The sequence below is a fragment of the Micromys minutus genome, assembly GCF_963924665.1.
Source record: "Micromys minutus genome assembly, chromosome: 9".
NCBI classification, from domain to species: Eukaryota; Metazoa; Chordata; class Mammalia; order Rodentia; family Muridae; genus Micromys; species Micromys minutus.
Genome location: NC_137978.1, coordinates 39718472 through 39738054, shown reverse-complemented (window position 1 = coordinate 39738054; position 19583 = coordinate 39718472). Strand labels below are relative to the sequence as shown.

Sequence of the window (19583 nt, the reverse complement as noted above, 5' to 3'; positions counted from 1 at the left end):
CAAACAGCAAACAGCAACCTATACCGCCTCTCAAGACCCAAGCATCTATATATCCTCTAAAGAGTCCCCCAAATTCCAAATGTCAGACGCTAGCAGAAACTCTCTGCAGCTGGTAAAGTGATAGCCTTGCTATGGGCAGGAGGCAAATCATAGTCAGCTGTTGTGGACAATCTGAAGAAACCCCATATCCCACACCTGGGATTAAAACAAAAACATATTCTTACAATATTTCTGTGTTTTTAAAAGAAACCAAGGGCTGGAGAGAAGGCTCAGCAGTTAAGAGGACTGACTACTCTTCCAGAGGTCCTGAGTTCAATTCCCAGCAACCACATGGTGGCTCACAAGCATCTGTAATGGGTCTGTTCACCACATAGATGCTTGATGTCTGAGGAAGTTAGAACTCGAAATACCCAGACAACTGTGAGCTTCCATGTAAATCTGGGCCCACTGAAGAGCAGCCAGTGCTCTTAACTGACCATCTCTCCAGCCTATAGACCAGTGGTTCTCAACCTTCCTAGTGCTGAGACCCTTTAATATAGTTTAATATAATATGTTGTGGTGACCCCAACCATAAAGTCATTTCCATTGCTACTTCATAACTGTAACTTTGCTACTGTTATAAATGATAATGTAAATGTCTGATATGTGACCCCCCTAAAGGAGTTGCCCACCCACAGGTTGAGAACCACTGCTGTAAACAGTGATTCTGCTTTTTAATCTTTATTTCACATGCATTGGTGTTTTGCCGCATGTGTGTCTGTCTGAGGGTGTCAGATTCTCCAGACCTGGAGTTACAGACAGGCTGCCATATAGGTGCTGGGAAGAGCTGGGTCCTCTAGAAGAGTAGGTAGTGCTCTTAACCACTGAGCATCTCTCCCGCAGAGACAGTAATATTTTATTGTTTGGTTTGTCTCTTAGGGTTTTACTGTTGTGAAGAGACACCATGACTGAGGCAACTCTTATAAAGGACAACCTTTAATTAGGGCTGGCTTACTGGTTCTGAGGTTTCATCCATTATCATTATGCCTGGAAACATGGCAGTGCCCTGGCAGGTTTGGTGCTGTAGGAGCTGAGAGTTCTTCATCTTGTTCCAAGGGCAAGCAGGAGAAGACTGGTTCCCAACTGGTTAGGAGAAGGGTCTCCTTGCCCACCCACACAGTAACATACTTCCTTCAACAAGGCCACACCCACTCCAAAAGGCCACGCCCCCTAATAGTGCCGCTCCCTGGGCCAAGTATATTCAAACCACCACGGTTTGTTTTGGTGATTGACACTAGTTCTAACCAGGCATCTAAGACCTCAAACTCAGACTTCCTGCCTCAGCTGCCTGTGTGCTGGGATCACGCTATCAGTTGTATTTTATCTGTAAGCTGCATAATCTCCATTTCCTTTGGTCCACTTTCTTTGTTTGCTGACTTCTTAAAAACTACATTTATTCAGTTATTTGTGTAGGTGGGCATGCCTGGCTGATGACAGGGATGTGGAGTCAGAGAGGGACTTGTGTGACTCTGTTCTCTCCTCCACCACGTGTGTCCTGGAATTCAAACTCAGATCATCAGGCTTGGCAGCAGGTGCCACTGCCCACTGAACCATCTCAATTGTCCATTCTTGCTTGTTTTGACTTCCACTTAATAGTCAAAAGCCAGGTGCTGCTTTGAGAATTCCTGTTTCACTGGGGCATGAGCAGGCTATCAGTAAATGTGAGCTTCCTCTGAGGACCTCACTGCAATGTTAGAATGTTCTAGAAGGCTTTTCTTTTTTCTCCATAGGAGTTACTTGGACTTCTTTCTGTCTGAAAGGTGAACTTCTGACCATTAGCTTTCTTTGGGTTGGGTATCCTAAACACACAAACTTCTGGCTGATTATTTATGTAAACTCCAAGTATGTCCACACAGTAGGTAAGCTACCTCTGCCTCTGCTATTGACTTGTGCTCCTGGGTCAAAAGGTTGGCCTGTTCCTTCTCCACAGTAAATCTATCTGCCCTGTTGGATCTCTTAGCCCTTGCTTTGCAAAGGCAAGAGGAGACACCACAGCCACTCAAGGTCCTTTTCTTGAATTCTTTTGGGGTTTCCTTACATTTCTTTTCTTTAAAAACTTTTATCTATCTATCTATCTATCTATCTATCATCTATCTATCTATCTATCTATCTATCTATCTATCTATTTATGTGAGTACACTGTCGATCTCTTCACACACACCAGAAGAGGGCATCAGATCCCATTACAGATGGTTGTGAGCCACCATGTGGTCTCTGGGAACTGAACTCAGGACCTCTGGAAGAGCAGTCAGTGCTCTTAACCATTGAGCCATCTCTCCAGTCCCTTTCCTCACATTTCTGATTGGCCTTGACAATAGATTAGCTTTGCCATGAACAAGATACACCTTACACTAGTGAGAACTGCTGGGAAGTCTGCTGAGAGCTTCTGGATGCTTATTTTATGGCTGTGAGAAGCCTCACATGGCGTTGCACGCCGGTAATACCAGCAGTCTGGAGCCAGAGGCAAAAATATACTGGGTTCAAGACTAGCCAGGGCCTTATAGAACATTTCCTGGCTGCCCTCAGCTACACATCGATACTTCAACCTCAGAAAACAAGAAAGGACTCGGGAGTGGTGGCTCGCACCTGTCACCTCAGCACTCGGAAGGCGGAGGTAGCATTGGTAGTTCAAGTTCAAGGTGGGCTTGGGCTATAGCCCAAGGTCAGCCTGGGCAACTTAGTCTCAAAATAAGAGTGTGTAGCAAAGAAGATTGGACTCACTACTGTTGAACTCTTGCCAAGCACGGGTAGAAGGCTCAGTTTGGAAGGTATCAGGTGCTGCTTGCCCCAGGAAAGCAGAGTTGAGGAAGATTGGGAATCATACATAGATGGCCAGGACTAGGCAGTACTACTAGAGAGTACTATTAGAGAGCACGGAGAGCCAGGCCCGGTCCTGGAGTTAGGTTCCAATGCAAGCCGGGTTCCATCTGTAGGTTTACTGGCTCCAGCGAGAGCTTACAGGGTGATCCAATGCCCTTCTTCTCAGTACTGGGGATTTGGGGCGAATTGGGGTGATGGTAACAGAACTCCGTGGAAGGAGGGCTCGACAAGGAGGCTTCTACCGGGAAGGTCCGGTTCCACACCCCACCCGGACCCCAGGTACAATTGGCCCGGGACGCGCTGGCGCCGGGTGGGGTTCCAGCTCCTCCGCCCGGTATCCCCCTCCACTCGCGATCACTTGGTCGGCGCCACTGCATCCTGTGTGTGCCGGGCCCGCCCGCACTGCGGGGACAGGCGCGGAGCCGCCCTGAGCGCGCGGCACTCGCGAGCCGTGGTCTGGGACGCGCGGGCGGGCGGAATGGCGCGGCTCCCGGGCTGTTAGCGCGGCGGCGGGCACCGCGGGAAAGCCATGGCCCGGCGGCGCCGCCGCGCCTGCATCGCCCTTTTCCTGGTGCTGCTCTTCGCCTTCGGCACGCTCATGGGGCTGCGCACACTCAAGGCCCCGGACGGGCTGCCCGCGCTGGGCCCAGGCCCGGAGCTAGCACCGTTCGAGCGGCGTCCCGAGGGGAACCCTGCTCCCGCCCGCGCCCCGGCTGCCCCCGCAGCGCCACCGCCGCCTCCGCCGCACACCGCCGCCCCGCGCGCCTCGCTGGGCCCGGCCGAGGCCGATCCCGCGCCTCGGCAGAGCCTGCGCGTCTACTCCGATCTGCATGCCTTTTACTACTCGTGGTACGGGAGTCCGCGGCGCGAGGGCCACTATATCCACTGGGACCATGTCATGGTCCCGCACTGGGACCCCAAGATCTCGGCCAGCTACCCGCGTGGCCGCCACAGCCCTCCGGATGACTTGGGCTCCAGCTTCTACCCGGAGCTGGGGCCTTACAGCTCGCGGGACCCTGACGTGCTACGAGAACACATGACCCAGCTCAAAGAAGCTGCCATCGGTGAGCCCCCGCGTTCCCCTGGCCAGTCTGTTCCCCAGCTCCACCCTGCCTTCCTGAACCTCAGTTCTTGATGCCTCCCCACAGGGTCCCTGGTCCCGTTCTCCCACCAGGCTGATCTCGTAGCCCTTCCCTCCCACTCTTATCCCGGGTCCACTACACATTACCAACCCTTCCAATTTTCCACAGTACCTTTTGGGCCTTTCTGACCCTCCACAACACCAGTACCCTTCCATAGGGTTGTTGGGAGTGTGTGCAGCAGAGCTATCCCGAGCAGGGACAGTAAAAAGAGCAGCTGTAAGTCTGTTGGTCTTTCAGGTGTTAGGACAGTGGGGGCTGGGGATCCTGGTCCTTCCAGTCTGGGGTTCAAAGAAGAGCCGGGGGGGGGGGGAGCTTCTGCGTTCACAGCAAGTGCAGGGGAACGCAACAGCTATATGGGCCATCCATCCAGCAGGGCGGAGTGGTGGGCACAACACAGGAAACAAAGTTTCCATCAACTGCCCAGCCAGCAGAGACTCTGGGGAACCTTCTGCATTACAGGCTGGGGTTGGGTTGGGGAGATTTATTTAGTTTAAATTTTGTCACCGAATTCAGCCAGTTTTTTAAAGATATATCTTGTTATAACTTGATGTGGGAGGGAGCTACAAGGTCAGGATTCAGGTTTAGTGGTGCATGCCAGAATCGTAGCACTTGGGAGGGTGAGGCATAATTCCCAGTTTGAAGCCAGTCAACTATGTAGCCTGGCTGCACACAGGGGCAGTATCTCCAAAATAATAAATGGATAAGTGAATAGACAAACAAGGAGGGGTGTGGGACATATAAAAGAGAATTAGGATGCGGGCTGTTCTGTCCAGCCTTGCTTTCTAGATGGGCAGTCAGTCAGGCAAGGCAAGAGCTCTCGCCCATAGGAGCATGGGGATAGGACTTTTCTTCAGGTAGGACTTCAGAGGTAGGGTTGTGGCGTGGCTACGTTGTTTCCCTCTTCATTCTACTACGTGATGCTTCACTCCTGAACCGGGCCCCTTTGGCAGCAGCACTTCAGCACTGCTGAAGTGGACAGCTCCGAGACCAGCTGAGCTCTGGGCCTCATATCCGGCCCCTAGGAACCTGGCAGGAACCTGGTTTTCTGGAATCATGCAGTTGGAGATGATTTCTGATAAGAAAATCTCTGAGGAGAGGGGAGGTGGCGGACGGCCTGACACTGAAGGCGTTTCTGTGTCCTTTAGGAGTTTTGGTTCTCTCCTGGTATCCACCTGGTATGGCTGACGATAATGGGGAGCCCACAGATGACCTGGTACCTGCCATTCTGGACACTGCCCATCAGTACAACATCCAGGTGAGTTCTCTCATTCTGGAAAATGCCCTTTCTTCTCCTCCCTCCCCTCCCATACTTGTCTTCTGGAGTTTCTCAGTTTGTGTCTTCCTGACAGTCCTGGAACTTGCTCTGTGGACCAGGCTGGCCTCCAACTCAAGAGATTCACCTGCCTCTGCCTCCCAAGTGCTGGGATTAAAGGCATGTGCCACTACTGCAAGGCTGAGAATGTCCCTCCTCTGCCATAAGGTTAGTGTGAGGTGGCAAGGGATGACAGACACATAGCAAGTGTCCTGTACTGGAAGAGGGGCTAGTAGGTTGTTGTGCCTACATCAACTGTTACCATCTTTATTTCTGAGAGAACCAAATAGGGAACAAGCACCACTTTCTAATATTTGCCTTTATTTTCAATTTTGTGTGCGTTTATCTCTACCTGCAGAGGCCAGAGGCATTAAGATCTCCATGAAGCTAGTTGTGAGTCACCTGATGTGTGTGCTGAGAGCTCAGGTCCTTTGGAAGAGCAGCCAGTGCATTTTACCACTGAGCCATCTCTCCAGCCCCTTCACTTTTATTAAGGAATATAGGCCAGGTTGGAAACCCTGATCTTGGATACTGGGCAGGCAAGAGCCAGATGGACCTGCAGACAGAATTCTAGCTCCTCTCCGTGGAGCAGACAGTGCTGAGCCTCCATAAGTATGGCCATTTTCCTCAAACACGTCAATAGAGAAAGCCAGTCCCACTTCCGTGGTGAGGGAAGAAAGCTGACTGAGAAGCCCCCCTCCCCTTCTGAGGTCACCCCTGGCAGGTTTAACAGATTGTGGCACATTTTCCATTGGTAGAGAGTAGGCACACGTCTCATTGCGCTCATGGTTGGAGGTGACAGAGATGGAAACCTGAACGCCATCCGGTAGCAACCCAGAATGATTCCTGGATACCCTGTCATGTGACACAGACAAGCCTTCACCCCTCATTTTTGATCTGAAGGGCAGTGACAACCTTCACTGAGTCCACCCTTGCTAGGCATTCCTGAACTCAACCCCCCTCCTACACGCCAGGGCTGGGGGCATTAAGCTGTATGTGTTGTGCTCCGGAATATTCACCTGACATGTGACTCCTCTATTTGTGGCAGGTGGCCTTCCATATCCAACCCTACAAGGGCCGAGATGACATCACTGTCCATGACAACATCAAGTACATCATTGACACGTAAGATGGCGATCTAGATGGAAGTAGGGAGAGGAGGGATGGAGGGCCCAGCCAGGCAGTACACGGCTGGGATACATGTGTTCCAAGCAGTTGTTTCACAGAGGGTGCTGGGTTGGTCAGGTAGCTGAGTTTCAGGTCTGGTTCTGGGGCCATAACTGAGTGTTGTTTTATACTTGTTTCATACATGCTTGTACATATTCACTAAAATGCTGTCCAGGGACCACAGGTATTAGCTATTTATCTTTAGCAGTTTCTGACTTGGCACTTATAATCTAGTGTTTGGAGGTGCAACAGAACTCCCCGATCAAGAAGTGAGAAACCACAGTAGTCTGTAGTATGAAAAATAAATAAAAACAATAAAAAGCAAAGTGAAGTTTTGTGTTAAGAATGTGTCTAAAAGGTTTTTTTTTTTTTTTTTTTTTTTTTTTTTTTTTGGTCTCCTTTTATGGTTCTGAAGAGTAAACCCAGGGAGCATGAGTGTGAACTGGTACCTTCTGTCCCTGGATGTGTGCTTCTCCAAGAGAATAGCTTATGTGTCCTGACATCTAAGAAGCTGACACTTGCTTCCTGTGAGCAGACACTTGGTTGGCCATCTGTCGGCTGAGAGCCCGCACCAAGGACCAAACTTGTTAGGCGCTTTGATCTTGTACTTCCCAGATCCTAGGACTGAGATATAAATGTGGTCGTTAAGCTAAGGCCCGGATTTAGGCTGGCCGTGGGCTCTTTATGTTGCTGAGCATGACCCTGAACTCCTGCTCTGTTGTTCTTAAGTTTCTCAAGTGCTGGGGCTATAGGCATGTGTCATCTGGTCAGAGGCCCTGGATTCAGTAGATTCAATCCCCAACTTAAAAAAAAATTTTTTTTTTATGTATATGAGTACACTGTAGCTGTCATTAGACACACCAGAAGAGGGCATCGAATCCCATTACAGATGGTTGTGAGCCACCATGTGGTTGCTGGGAATTGAACTCAGGACCTCTGGAAGAGCAGTCAGTGCTCTTAACCACTGAGCCATCATTCCAGCCCAATCCCCAATTTTTTTTTAAAAAGTTTTTTTTTTAATTGTATGCATATGTATGTCTGTGTGTATGCCAGAGGCCAGGAGAGGAAGCTGGAATTACAGGCATGTCACAAGTTGCCTAATGTAGGTGCTGGGAACAAAATTCAGATTCTCTGGAGGCACAGCAATTACTTCTAATTTCAAGCCATTTCTCCAGCATTTCTTTTAAAAAGCACATTTAAAGTGATTTTAAAAATCACATTTGCCCTTCCCACTCCTCCCAGAACCATCCCTTATCCCTGCCCCCAGTTTTTAAAATGTCTGCTCTGGCCAGGCATGATGGCACATGCCTTTAATCCCAGCAGTTAGGAGGTAGAGGCAGGTGAATTTTTTAGTTCAGTTTAGCCTAGTCTAGTGGGCTCCAGGTCACATGAGATGCTGTATCAAACAAAATATTTATGATGATGATGATAATGTTAGATCTGCAAAGATCTGGAGAAAGTTAGGAAGTGGAATCTAATGTGTAGAAGCAGGAATGAAAATAGGTCAGACCAGAAACGGGAGTCCTTACAGGTCATGGTAAGGAGTGGTGAGATCATGTCCTATAGGAAGGCAGGAATGAAGGCTGGACACCAATCAGGAGATTGTTACTGAGAATCAGATGAAGATGTGATGGCCAGGCTGCAGAGAAGAGGCTTGGGGATGACAGGTGCAAGGGGGGCTGAGAAGGGAGGCAGGCTCAATGTGTGACCTGCTGGATCTAAGTGCTGTGAGCACAGAAAACGATCTCCCCTCTTACCACAACCAACTTATTTCTCTCCCTCCTGCTCCTCAGGTATGGCTCCCATGGTGCATTTTACCGTTATAAGAATAGCATGGGCAAGAACCTCCCACTCTTTTATATCTACGACTCCTATCTGACATCCCCTGAGGCCTGGGCCCACCTCCTGACACAGAACGGGCCTCACTCTATCCGAAATACTCCCTATGATGGGGTCTTCATAGCTCTGCTTGTGGAGGAGAGCCACACCCATGACATCCTTGCTGCAGGATTCGATGGAATGTACACCTACTTTGCCTCCAATGGCTTCTCCTTTGGCTCCTCCCATCAGAACTGGAAAGCTGTGAAGAACTTCTGTGATACCAACAACCTGATGTTCATCCCTAGCGTGGGGCCTGGGTACATAGACACCAGCATCCGGCCCTGGAACAACCACAATACTCGGAACAGGGTCAACGGCAAGTACTATGAGACAGCCCTGCAGGCAGCCCTGACTGTGAGGCCCGAGATAGTCTCCATCACCTCCTTCAATGAGTGGCATGAGGGCACACAGATCGAGAAAGCTGTCCCCAAGACGACACCAACTCGCCTATATCTGGACTACCTGCCTCACCAGCCCAGCCTTTATTTAGAGCTGACCCGCCGCTGGGCAGAGCACTTCATCAAGGAAAAGGAGCAATGGCTGATGTGAGGGACTATCACCCAAACAAACCTCAACAGATCACTAAGCTGGTTCAGCTGAGGATACAGGCACTCACTAGTCCCAAGTAGCAACTGGGAGCTGGTGAGTGGACCAGCTAGCTCACATAGAACAGAGCCTGGCACTTGGACTGGTGGTGCTGGGAACAAGGCATGGCGATGCAGGAGGGGGACAAGAGGCTGCAATGGCTTAAGGAAGCTCCATGCCCCTCAGCTTTCAGCTGTGGCAGGTAGTTGTTAGCAGAGTTGTGTAAGCCACTATGCTTAGAAGGGTCTCAGGGTCCTAAGCTAGCATGCACCTTACTTCCTTTGGACAGCCACCTTCTCACATCTTGCTGAACACAGGGAACCACACTTGACACTTCTAAGAGGACTTTAAGGGTCCCATTATCAGGAACATTGAGCACCCAGTCATTACTAAGCACCTGTCAGGTACTGGGGAATTTGAGCAAGGTTTCCTTCCCAAAGCTTACAGGATCCTGCTTCTGGTACAACCGTGTAGCTCGCATCTTGGCTGTTTTCACTCTTTGCAGCTACATCCAGGCCTGAGAGTTCAGCTAATTTTCCCTCCAAGATAATACCTCTGAGCTCTGGAGCCTTTCCCGGATAAACATTTCACTGCAGGGGCGACTAGGTCACTCCTTTCCGCTGTCTAAGCCAGGGAGGCCACTTGCTAGGGTCACTTTCAGTGCTACTGTGACCTGTATTAAATATGGAACGGGGTTTGCCAGTACACATTCCTCTTGCAGCCCTCATACATGCTGACCTCTAGGTCAGTCTGTGACAAATCAGTGTATGGCTGGGCTGGCTAGCTTTAGCACAATGGAGATGGGTGTTTAAAAGACTAGTTTACATGAGATTCTAGGGAGTTAACAAGCCTGTACTTATTCACAAATAAATGAATGCTACTTGCAAGGATCCTTGTTAAAGTAAAACCCAATGAATATTTTCAGCAAGATTCCTGAAAAGAAAATGTTCACTGGAACCGATTGGACTGGTTTAGAGGCTAAAGCTGAGCCAAAACTCTGGGAAGTGGATGCGGACAGAGGATGAGGTGGAATACTGGTCATTTCGGGTACAACCAGCCCAGTCACTGACACTAAACCCCACCTGACAGATCAGCTGGGTTGGCTGCCCAGCTTGCAGCTTAGTTGAAAGGGCTGGATTTAACCAGTGGTAATTTTATTCCATGCACATATAAATACTGTGGATAACAAGGCAGAAGGAAGGAGCAGGCATCCTCAGTGAAACTTAACTCAGATTTTCTGAAGGCTAATCTACAGCAACAGCCATAATGCACACATGTATCTAGACTGAGAAATCCTACCCTGAGGAAATAGTTCAAAAGAAAAATAAACCACTTACAACTGTTTGTAGAAGCAATATTTAATAACAAAGAAAAAAACAGTTCAAATACCCAAAAATAATTATGTAAATACTTGGTAGACACATGAACAAGGATAAGACTTCTGCATAAACAATGAAGCAAAATAAATTACACAGATAACTATACCAATAAATAAGAAAGTCACTGGCTGAAAACAGTCAAGATTTTATTTTTCAATATTATTTCATTTGGGACTCCTGGAATAATTTTCCCCAAATGACCACTTCCCTGTACTCAGAAAGCTTTGGCCTGGGCTCCTAGACTTTGCTGCATTGATCCCGAGACTTCTAGACTGTATTAGTGCTTCCAGCTGGTTTGACAGCAAATGTCACCGTTCAGCAGAAAGCAGCTCTTAATGCATTCTAATTCTGTACTCAAGTTACTTAACTTGAAGGGGGGACGGGAGTGAAAGGGGCACTTAGAATAAGGCCACTCTAAGAATGTTCTTCCCTCCATTCAGTCCTTGGTTGATACACGAACCTACAGAGTAAAATATAACCTTCCCCTGGGTGCAAGGCTCAACCTGCAGCTTCTGGCTGGCCTATAGGATTCAGGGCCAAGGACACTGCCTAAAAAGCTAGGCTCCAGATGTAGTCCCAGGAACCTCAGCCAATGAATGAGGCTTTGCCAACCAGTAGCAGACACACAGTATCCAGCATGGTCCTTGGGTCCTCCCAAGTTTCATGAACAGGACCCTTGTGAAGGGAGCAGCCCATATTTCTGCTGGAGGATGGCTGTAGTGTTTTCCAGGGCACTGAGGAAGACAGAAGGCAGTTAAAAGTTTGACTTCTCAAGGCACCGAGCCCACCAAAGTCTGAGTAGCCTCTTATGATTACTGTCCCACTGTTCAACAAACTTGATGAATCCTAAAAACCAATTATACCAGCAAATTTAGTCCCAGCCCACTTACCACCTCTCTGCGGTCTTAGTGGCTCCAACCAATGTAAAAGTAATGAAAATATGTACTTTTATGGTCAAGTTTTTGTTGTCTTTGTTTTCAAGACAGGGTTTCTTTGTATAGCCCTGGCTGTCCTTGAACTCACAGAGATCTGCCTGCGTCTGTCTACCAAGTGTTGGGATTAAAGGCGTGCATTAACATCTGGGGAAAATCTGTAGTTTAAAACTTTTCTTTTCTCCACCCCCCCCCCCCATCCCAATGGCACAGAAAAGACACTTACCAGCCTGGGCGAATAATGTCAAACTTTCCAGGCACAGATAAGTCAACCACAGTAGAGCCAAGGCGACACTCAGGGCTCTGACTGTCTCCAATTGGCCCCCCATCAATGACAAGGGACAAATGTGGCCAGAGGTCTTGGAATTCCTAAAAAGGAGGAAGGGCACGGCCGCATTATCACCCTAAACACATGGCTCATGTTTAAATCAAGACATCAGTCTTTAAGCAGCAAAGAACCCTCTTAATTATGGTCAGCCAAGTCAAGGGCACAATTAACACCCAGGGTCCAATATGTAACAAGTCCAAAGCCATCTGAGGTATGCACTCCAAGTTACACCTTTCATAAAGAAAACCTTAATGTAATAAAAGGAAATCCCAAATACTGCAGGGAGGGGGGAGGCCTAGGTCCAAAATGTATCATGTTGGGTATGATCCCAGTCCTTCTGTGTGATGCATATAAATTACTTCATTCGGGCCCCTAAAGTGAAGCTCTAGCAGCCTGATCCTAGACCTCAGTGGGTGTTAAGATCAGAGCATGGAGAGGAAAATAGGGTGGGCTGTGCAAACACATGCCACCAGCACACAGTCCCTGCGCTGTGGGGTGCACTGTAACTCTGTGCCCGGGAAAGTCCTCAATGCACTTAGACTAGGGTCTTGACAATAGGGGAATCATAAATACCAGCTACAAATCAAACAATGACTGTGCTGGCCCAGGGTTGTTGACAAGGTAAGAACTCTTGTTCTTCTCTCTTGCTCTCCTCCTCACCACCCCCCCAAACCCATCTTGTCTTGCTATTTAAAAAAAAAAAAAAAAAAAAAAAAGACAAGGTAAGAACTTATCCCTCCTCTGGAAAGATCCCCACCTTGCTCCACAACATATAGCTACCAAGAGCAAATAAAGTAGGCACTGCGTTTTTAAGGCCCCCAGGTCTAGCATAAAAAACTCCACCACTTTATAGCACCTAATGTAAGTGTTCTAAGAACAGAGTGGAAGTTTCTTTGCCTGATCATTTGTCCTAAACCACACAACCAACACAGGATTGCGACGATTTTGTCTCAGGCCTATCTGGCAAGCAAAAATAAAAAAATAAGGTCAGGAGTCAAAAATTAGGTGAGGTCAGGTGTGCTGATACAGATCCAAAAACAGGGAGGCCTGAGGATCCTGATTTTGAGTTCCAGGCCAGCCTGAGATACACAGTGGATTCTGTCTCCAATAGAAACATGCCCCCTCCAAAAAGAAAGAGATCAGAGAGAACTGGCAAGAAGTTGGGACTGTCATTTAATGGCACGTGACAGAACAGAACTAATGTTTCAAAGCCCCAAGTTCTTCTCAGCGCTGTTGTCAAGTCCCTCCCAAAGCTGTCTTTATTTCCTATAATCTCTTGTTTTTCTATGAAGTCCAGGAAGTCATTCTGAAAACTAGGTGGGCCTGGAACTCAGTGATCAGCCTGAACTCTCCTGAGTGCTTGGATTAAAGATGTTCACCACCACCCCAGATACAGATACAAAAATACACCTGCTCTCCCATGGCCTATCAGGAGAAAACAATCCAACACTTTCTAAAATAAACAACTAAATAAAGCTTCTGGGGGCAGGAGAGATGGCTCAGCAATTAAGAGCACTCTTGAAGAGGGACCAAATTAAATTCCCAGTACCTACACAGCAGCTCATAACTGTCTGCAGCTCTATGTTCAGGAGATCCGACACCATAAATAACCTAGACATACGTGCAAGCAAAATACCAATATACATAAAATAAAAAAAAATCATTAAAAAAAAAGTCTCCCTAAATAACTCAGGATGACCTTGAGATTTCCTTACCTTAGTCTCTTTGTCCTGGCATTACAAGTACACCACCTGCCCCCTTTCCAAGATTCTTTTATTTGGATACCCTCCTCTAACCAACACCAAATGGGTAACCTTCTCACCTATGCACCAAAGGCCCAACTTTCTGTCAGGCAATCCCATTATACCATCTGTGTTGGTTTTGAGGAAATAGCAGTTTAGCCTGCTGGGGCCAATTCTTACCTCAACACTCAGAGAACTGGCCTGGGAGCTGAGGTTGGCACTAGTGAGTGCAAGTGGTCCCCCAAACACCTGGGCCAAGTCCAGCATGAAGGCATGGTCAGGAATCCGGATGCCAACAAGCTGTTGAAGCAAGAGGAAGAGAGAGACTATGAAGAAGGCGTTAAGGACTTGAAGGAGTCTGATTTAGATCGCAGGAAAAGCTAAAATCTGACTCACAGGAGTAAAAGGGTTCAGGTCTTTGTTGAGCTCCTCCGAGCGTTCCATCACTAGGGTCACAGGTCCTGGGAACAGGTCTTCAAGTAGCTCCCTAGGTACTCTCACCTGACAGTACCTGCAGGCAAAGGGGCACAAATCCACTCCAAATCACCCTGACGGACCCTTCCTGGACTTAAGGCGGATGCAGGAGAAGGGTCCTTTGCCTGTATAAGGAACGAGATCTAACCGACTCTCTACTTCCTCTTCCTCGGAGCTCTGGCACAAGACAGATTCCAGAGAGTATCCCGGGCTTTTAGTCTACACCCTTGCCTCGGGGACAAAACCACAGCTCTGTGACTCGAGAATACAACCTCGAACAGTCTATCTTATCATCGCGAAACGGGCCTCCCCTCCGTTCATCACAAGAGCACCAAAAGAAGAGTGCCAAGTTCGCCTAACTCAGCGTTTCGACTCACTGTCTAGAGCGGATCCTGGCAAGCGTTAAGCGTTCCCAACAAATTTCCAGTTCCGGATTCCTCCGTGAGCCAGGACAAGCCCCTCCCGCGCTCGGCGCCTCAGTCTCCCGAGGCTGCCACCGGAAACCCCTCCCGTGGTGCCGCCCCCAGCGGGGCCGGGTCGGGACAACCTCACCTGTAGACGTCGGCCACGCGGCCCAGGCACACGGCCAGCGGCTTGGCCTCATTGCGACCCTTGAGGCGATACACGCAGCTCAGGGCCGCCGAGCAGCTCGCCGAACAGGCCAGACCATACAGCGTGTCAGTTGGGACCGCCACCACGGCGCCGGCCCGCAGCTCGGCCACGGCAGCCCGCAGCGCCTCGGTCCAACCGGAGCGCTCGGGGCTTGCGGCCTCCACGGACTCGCTCTCTGGAAGCCGCAGCAGCCGGGCCCCTGGCAGCGCCGGAGCGGGCGCGGGAGGGCGTAGAAGGCGGCAGCCGCGGCCAGAACCCACTGGCCCGTCGCTCAGCCCCATGCCCGCCGCCACCGCGGCCCTCAGCCCCGCACACGGACGAGCAGTAGACATCCGTCCAGACCCGCTTCCGGGAGGAAGTGATGCACGAACTCAACTTCCGGGACGCGAGGCACGGCCCCGCCTCCGCGCCGGGCAGCTTAAAGGGACCGCGACCCCCAGGCGACTGGAAGGAGAACGGTGGGGACGGGGCGGGGCTCGGCTTAGCGGAATCCTCGCGCGGCGCGGGGGTGGTGGCGGACTCCAGAGGGGTGGTGGACGGGTGGCACGGGCGGCGATGGAGTGGGGCCCCGGCGCAGGCTGGTCACGGGGGTGAGAGCGGGCCCGCGGGGCGGTGGGTTGGGGCTGCGACCTCGCGCCACCCAGCGCCGGCCCTGACGCCGTCTCTCTCCCGGGCAGGGAGGCTGCCGGCGTGGACCGTGGGAAGGCGGGGCTGGGGCTCGGCGGGAGGCCACCCCCGCAGCCGCCCCGAGATGAACGCGCCCAGCAGCTTCTGGACGCGGTGGAACAGCGGCAGCGGCAGCTCCTGGACACCATCGCCGCCTGCGAGGAGATGCTGCGGCAGCTGGGCCGCCGGCGCCCGGAACCGGCTGGTGGCGGGGTCAGTGCCCACTCCGGGCTGGGCCTAGGGAGGTGGGGACTTCCCACTGACTGCACTGGCCAAGCTCGCGCACCCGCCCCAAAGGAGGCAGGTGGAAGAGCATCCCCACCGCTTTACACTTAATTTCCTTTGATTTGAGAGAGGCTTTTGAAAAAAGTATGGTACTGTCGAGATGCCAAGTGGCCTTATTATTGCGGGGCCTAATTTAAGGCCTTTCCTCTGGGCTCATTTTTTCCCCCTTTCTGTTCCAACTAGAACGGTTCAGCCAAGTCCGGAGCGCCGCCCCAGCCGTCTGTGTCTGCCAGAGGTGGCCTTCCAAAGGATGCTGGTGATGGAGCTGCGGAGTCTTGATCATTCCCTAGCCGGGCACCCTGACTTCTGTCCTTTTCCAGGGCCGGTGGCTGGACTCTGACCAACTCCCTTCACTAAAAGGGGCCAGTCTTCACTGGCAGTTGCTGGTACTTGGCCCTCAGCCTGGGATGGCAACTCCACTAGCAGCTGGGTTCACTCCCACGACGTCCTGGCAGAAGGCAGTACTGTGCTTTGAAATGTAGCCAACGAACATCCAGTTTTGAGTACTCGGATTCGGGAAGGCCAGCAGTGCTGGCCAGAGTGGTCTGGTCTGCTTTGGGGGTTCCAGGTGGTATTACATGTCCATTTCATGCTTTGGGGGCTCTGAGCCCCACAAAACACTTCAGCAGAGTCTTGATTAAAAGGAAACCTGCAGACACCTAGTGACTGACCTTTCCTTTCTGTCCCTCCAAGACTTGATGGCTGGTATTGGGAAGAGAGTCTCGACCAGGGACAGGGATGGGAAGTAATGCCACAGGTACTACCAGATTTAAATAAGCATTTAATTAAGATTTAATTAGTATTTAATATTGCTTTTTCAATTCCAAAAAGTTAAATTTTCACTTCATAGCAGATATTTTAAAGTACAATATTAAGTTTATACAAAATGAGCAATTAAGCAAACACCATTATTTCACATTCTTCAAAAATACAAATTCGTATTTATTCTTTTTGGGGTTGGAGGTTTCTTCCTTTGGAAGTACTGAACCTGTAACGTTTTCATATCGCTCAGTGGAAGTCCGTTGTTCCCATGTTTTACACTTAAAATAAATTTGATACTTTTACATAATTCAAATAAAACTATTTGGGACTTAAAAACTTGTCACCAAGACCACTGGCCAATGATTAGTTTGTGTTAGAAAAGAGTTTGTGGCCTTTTCTAGCTATATCTGAGCCAGACAACTAGAAAAGCCCGTTTTCCAGCCACCTTCCCCAAAGTGGGACAAGGGGGAGTTTGCAGGATAAGGTTGTGGCTGACTGGAACTCCAACCTCAGTGACATGTTCTCCAATGCACAACAAAAGATTCAGACTGTTGCCTCGAACAGCCCTAGGGAAGCCTGAGAACACCCGAGGTGAGGGCAGGCAAGCCCTTGACCTGGCACCTCGAGGGCCATGAGGATATTGCAGTAAACACCCTAGATTTTGGTGGAAAAAAGTTTTATGAAAACACTTCCTGTTTAAAAACAAAAAAAGTAGAAACTGCATTGAACTGAGAAAGACATAACATTATCACCTATTTTTGTCCCAGTAGGCCACCACCCAAGGAGCAGTGTATGATTTTTAAACGCCAGTTCTAGAAAAAGGTTGTACTATAATACACCTTGACAGATCCAATTTAACTTGCATTTTCAATGTGGACTGAGAAGCCCCCACGCCACCAGGAGAACAGTAAGAAATGCCCAGGCTAATGACCAACCTCCCCAAGAGCAGGGGCCTAAGAAACAAGACCCCTTTATCTTTCCCCAAGAATATGCAACAAACAGACCAATCAGAAATATGTATAATCCAGTTTTGTGGCTTATCCCCTTCTACCTCAGAAGATGGACAGTTTCCCATCTATGTCACAGCAAGACCACATGCAAACGTTGTCTGTGGAAATCTTGCTTTGTCTGAAGTCTATTTAAAATGCCTCTATGGCTGGTAATTTAAGATTAAGTGGAACTGGTGGGGGATTATTCACGGCTTTGTAAGTGGATTTGATGAAGCACGGAAGTCATTCTACACCAACACATGTGCAGAGAGCAGCTCAGAAACGGCTTGTACTGCCTGCCTCTTCCAACATATTTCTGATTGGGGTGTAAAAAAGCTGTAAATGCGCAATGTTAGTGCAATTCCACAAATCAATAGTCTCAGTGATACTGAGAAGACTTTCCCTTCAATGAATGTGATTACAAGTATGAAAGTCTAAGGTGCCAGGTTTCTACCTAGGAACAACCGACCCTTCCTTTTAAGAATCATTTTGTCCTGGGGAAGAGGGGAAAGAGCAGGGCAACCAAGAAGCCTCAAAAAGGGGCCTCAACAGTCAGAAGAAAACAGCTGCAGCAGTTCCTCGGAGGGCCTGAGGAGGGCGCCCCGGACACACGGGGAAGGCTTGCATAGATTGAGCAGCTGCTGAAATGCTAATAGATCCCTAAGGACAGCTTCAGCACAGGGCTGATGGAGCAGGAAGGCCAGGCCAGGCCCACGTGGGATAACGACTGTCAAGCTACGCATATATTGCACCCAAGTAAGTGCTCTTTTTACACCTCAACTTAACTTTTATTCTGAGCAAAAAAATAAAACTTTGTGGAAAGTATATATATGTATATATACATACACAATAGAAATTGCAGCAATTGGGTTAAAGATAAAGTAACCTAAAGTGCTTTTTATTTTATTATTTCTTTAAAATATCAATATGAGGTTCTGCAAATTTGTCCCTCTGGACACATTCAGCATCATACAAAGCCTCAGGAAAACCTCAGGCACCTTCATTAATTACCCCATTAGCCCACTGCCTTGACCTGGAAAACCACCTTTCCCCATCTACTGACTCTGAAAGAGAAGAGGGCCTGCTACCTTCTACCTAGAGGGCTCTCCACTTCTCAAGGCCTCTCCTTGGCACTGTTCCATCATCTTCTGAACAGGCGTAAGTGACAGTACGCCTGTGGCCAAACTAGTGCCGCCCCATGAGGCCTGTCAGACCCTGTCAAGGAGCCTGAGCTATCTTCCCTCAGCCTTATCTTCCTGCCTGGTAAGGGCCACATTCAAAAGGCAGTTTGGTGGGACCAAGATTACCTAAACACCTCCTAGGTCCACCAGCCCCACTGCCCACTAGTCTGGGAAGGGGCTAAACTGGAGATGCTAGTGGTAACCCAAGTATGGCCTACAGGGTGATGATGGTGACGGCCGCCATGGAAGGGAAGGCTTAAATCGACCTGCCAGAATGCACTCTTTCTCAGCCTTACCCTAAGGGAATTCCCTGGAGAAAGCACTCTCTCCATGAAGGGTCTTTCTGGCTCTAGTTTAGTCAGGAGGCTCCCTCTTCTCCAAGGTCCTTGGCATTAGAGGCTGGGCTTGTGGAAGGATGAGGGAGGACTGCCGGTGCAGCATGGCAGCAGTGTCTGTCCACCCGTGTCACACACTGGCTCTGCACAACCACTGACTGCAAGCAAAGCCCTCACTTTTCAAAAGCTCTTTGGATCTCAGAGTCTCTTGTGCTCTAAAATCACTTAACTCCTTCACCTAGAAACACCCCAGCCTCAACACTGCTCAAATGTTTCTTCAGCACCCCAACTGTGGAGGGTGAAAAGCCAATGACCCAGGAATGGGCCATTAGGAGCACAGCCCTAGCTAACCAAGCATATTTAAATCATTAAAGCCTTCCATACATCCTCCCTAGGCTCCTGTTTCCTATGTCAGCTCCCAGCAAACCAGACTCCCAGGTCATCATAGGCAGGGTAAGTGGGAGGGCCATTATTGCCCCCGATACAAGCTCCCTTGCAAAGCTTCCTGTGAGTGCCAGTCCTAGAGACAAAGGACAACCTATAATCAAGCAGCTGGTTCCCCAGAAGGACTAACCACTGTACCAACAGAGGGCTCTTCCTACCTTGTGGATTTCTGCCAAGGTCTATGATTGCCCAAAACCATGAACCTTTTTTGAGGGAAGGGGTGTGGAACATCAGAAATTCACACTCCTGGTCCAATCCTGGAATGGGAGATCAGCTGCTTGTACCTGTGCCATTTCTCAATACTGCTGCTATTGACACTCTTGGCCAATTGTCCCTAAATATCTTGCCTGAAGACAAGGGTCACCATCCTTGCTGGCTCTGAGAAAAGGTCCAGACTGCAGGAGGGAAACCTACACAGCTCTCTGGTTGTCCTGTTTGGGCACCGGACCCAGAGCCTCCTTTCGCCCCGGATCGAGCTACCTTCTTCTGAGCTTGCCAAGCACCGATG

At 49.5% G+C, this 19583-nt stretch overlaps 3 protein-coding genes across 3 annotated transcripts; 2 read left to right on the top strand and 1 right to left on the bottom strand.

Annotated features, from left to right (window-relative positions):
• Positions 1–3388: 3388 nt before the first annotated feature.
• Positions 3389–8910, top strand: MANEAL (mannosidase endo-alpha like; the record flags this gene model as incomplete). The annotated part of the gene is made up of 4 exons (XM_080921625.1): positions 3389–3923; positions 5147–5256; positions 6362–6438; positions 8274–8910. 4 exons carry the CDS (start codon positions 3389–3391, stop codon positions 8908–8910), a joined length of 1359 nt encoding a protein of 452 aa, XP_080777751.1.
• A 1315-nt stretch (positions 8911–10225) lies between these two features.
• On the bottom strand, positions 10226–14829 carry YRDC (yrdC N6-threonylcarbamoyltransferase domain containing). Its single transcript, XM_080921778.1, has 5 exons — positions 14354–14829; positions 13724–13838; positions 13508–13627; positions 11484–11626; positions 10226–11059 (listed from the first exon to the last, which is right to left on the bottom strand). The coding sequence occupies exons 1-5, from the start codon at positions 14743–14745 to the stop codon at positions 10987–10989; spliced, it is 843 nt and encodes a 280-aa protein (XP_080777904.1). The 5' UTR covers positions 14746–14829; the 3' UTR covers positions 10226–10986.
• A 50-nt stretch (positions 14830–14879) lies between these two features.
• Positions 14880–19477, top strand: LOC308424669 (uncharacterized protein C1orf122 homolog). The gene is made up of 3 exons (XM_080921779.1): positions 14880–15003; positions 15091–15292; positions 15548–19477. Exons 1-3 carry the CDS (start codon positions 14969–14971, stop codon positions 15641–15643), a joined length of 333 nt encoding a protein of 110 aa, XP_080777905.1. The 5' UTR covers positions 14880–14968; the 3' UTR covers positions 15644–19477.
• The last annotated feature ends 106 nt before the right edge of the window (positions 19478–19583 follow it).

Coding starts and splice junctions, on each gene's coding strand:
- YRDC (XM_080921778.1), bottom strand. CDS start 14,745: ATGTCTACTGCTCGTCCGTGTGCGGGGCTGAGGGCCGCGGTGGCGGCG. Junction 13,839..14,353: donor CGCGTGGCCGACGTCTACAG/GTGAGGTTGTCC, acceptor CTTTGCCTGCAG/GTACTGTCAGGTGAGAGTAC. Junction 13,628..13,723: donor ACCTGAACCCTTTTACTCCT/GTGAGTCAGATT, acceptor TTGCTTCAACAG/CTTGTTGGCATCCGGATTCC.
- LOC308424669 (XM_080921779.1), top strand. CDS start 14,969: ATGGAGTGGGGCCCCGGCGCAGGCTGGTCACGGGG. Junction 15,004..15,090: donor GGCGCAGGCTGGTCACGGGG/GTGAGAGCGGGC, acceptor TCTCCCGGGCAG/GGAGGCTGCCGGCGTGGACC. Junction 15,293..15,547: donor CGGAACCGGCTGGTGGCGGG/GTCAGTGCCCAC, acceptor TGTTCCAACTAG/AACGGTTCAGCCAAGTCCGG.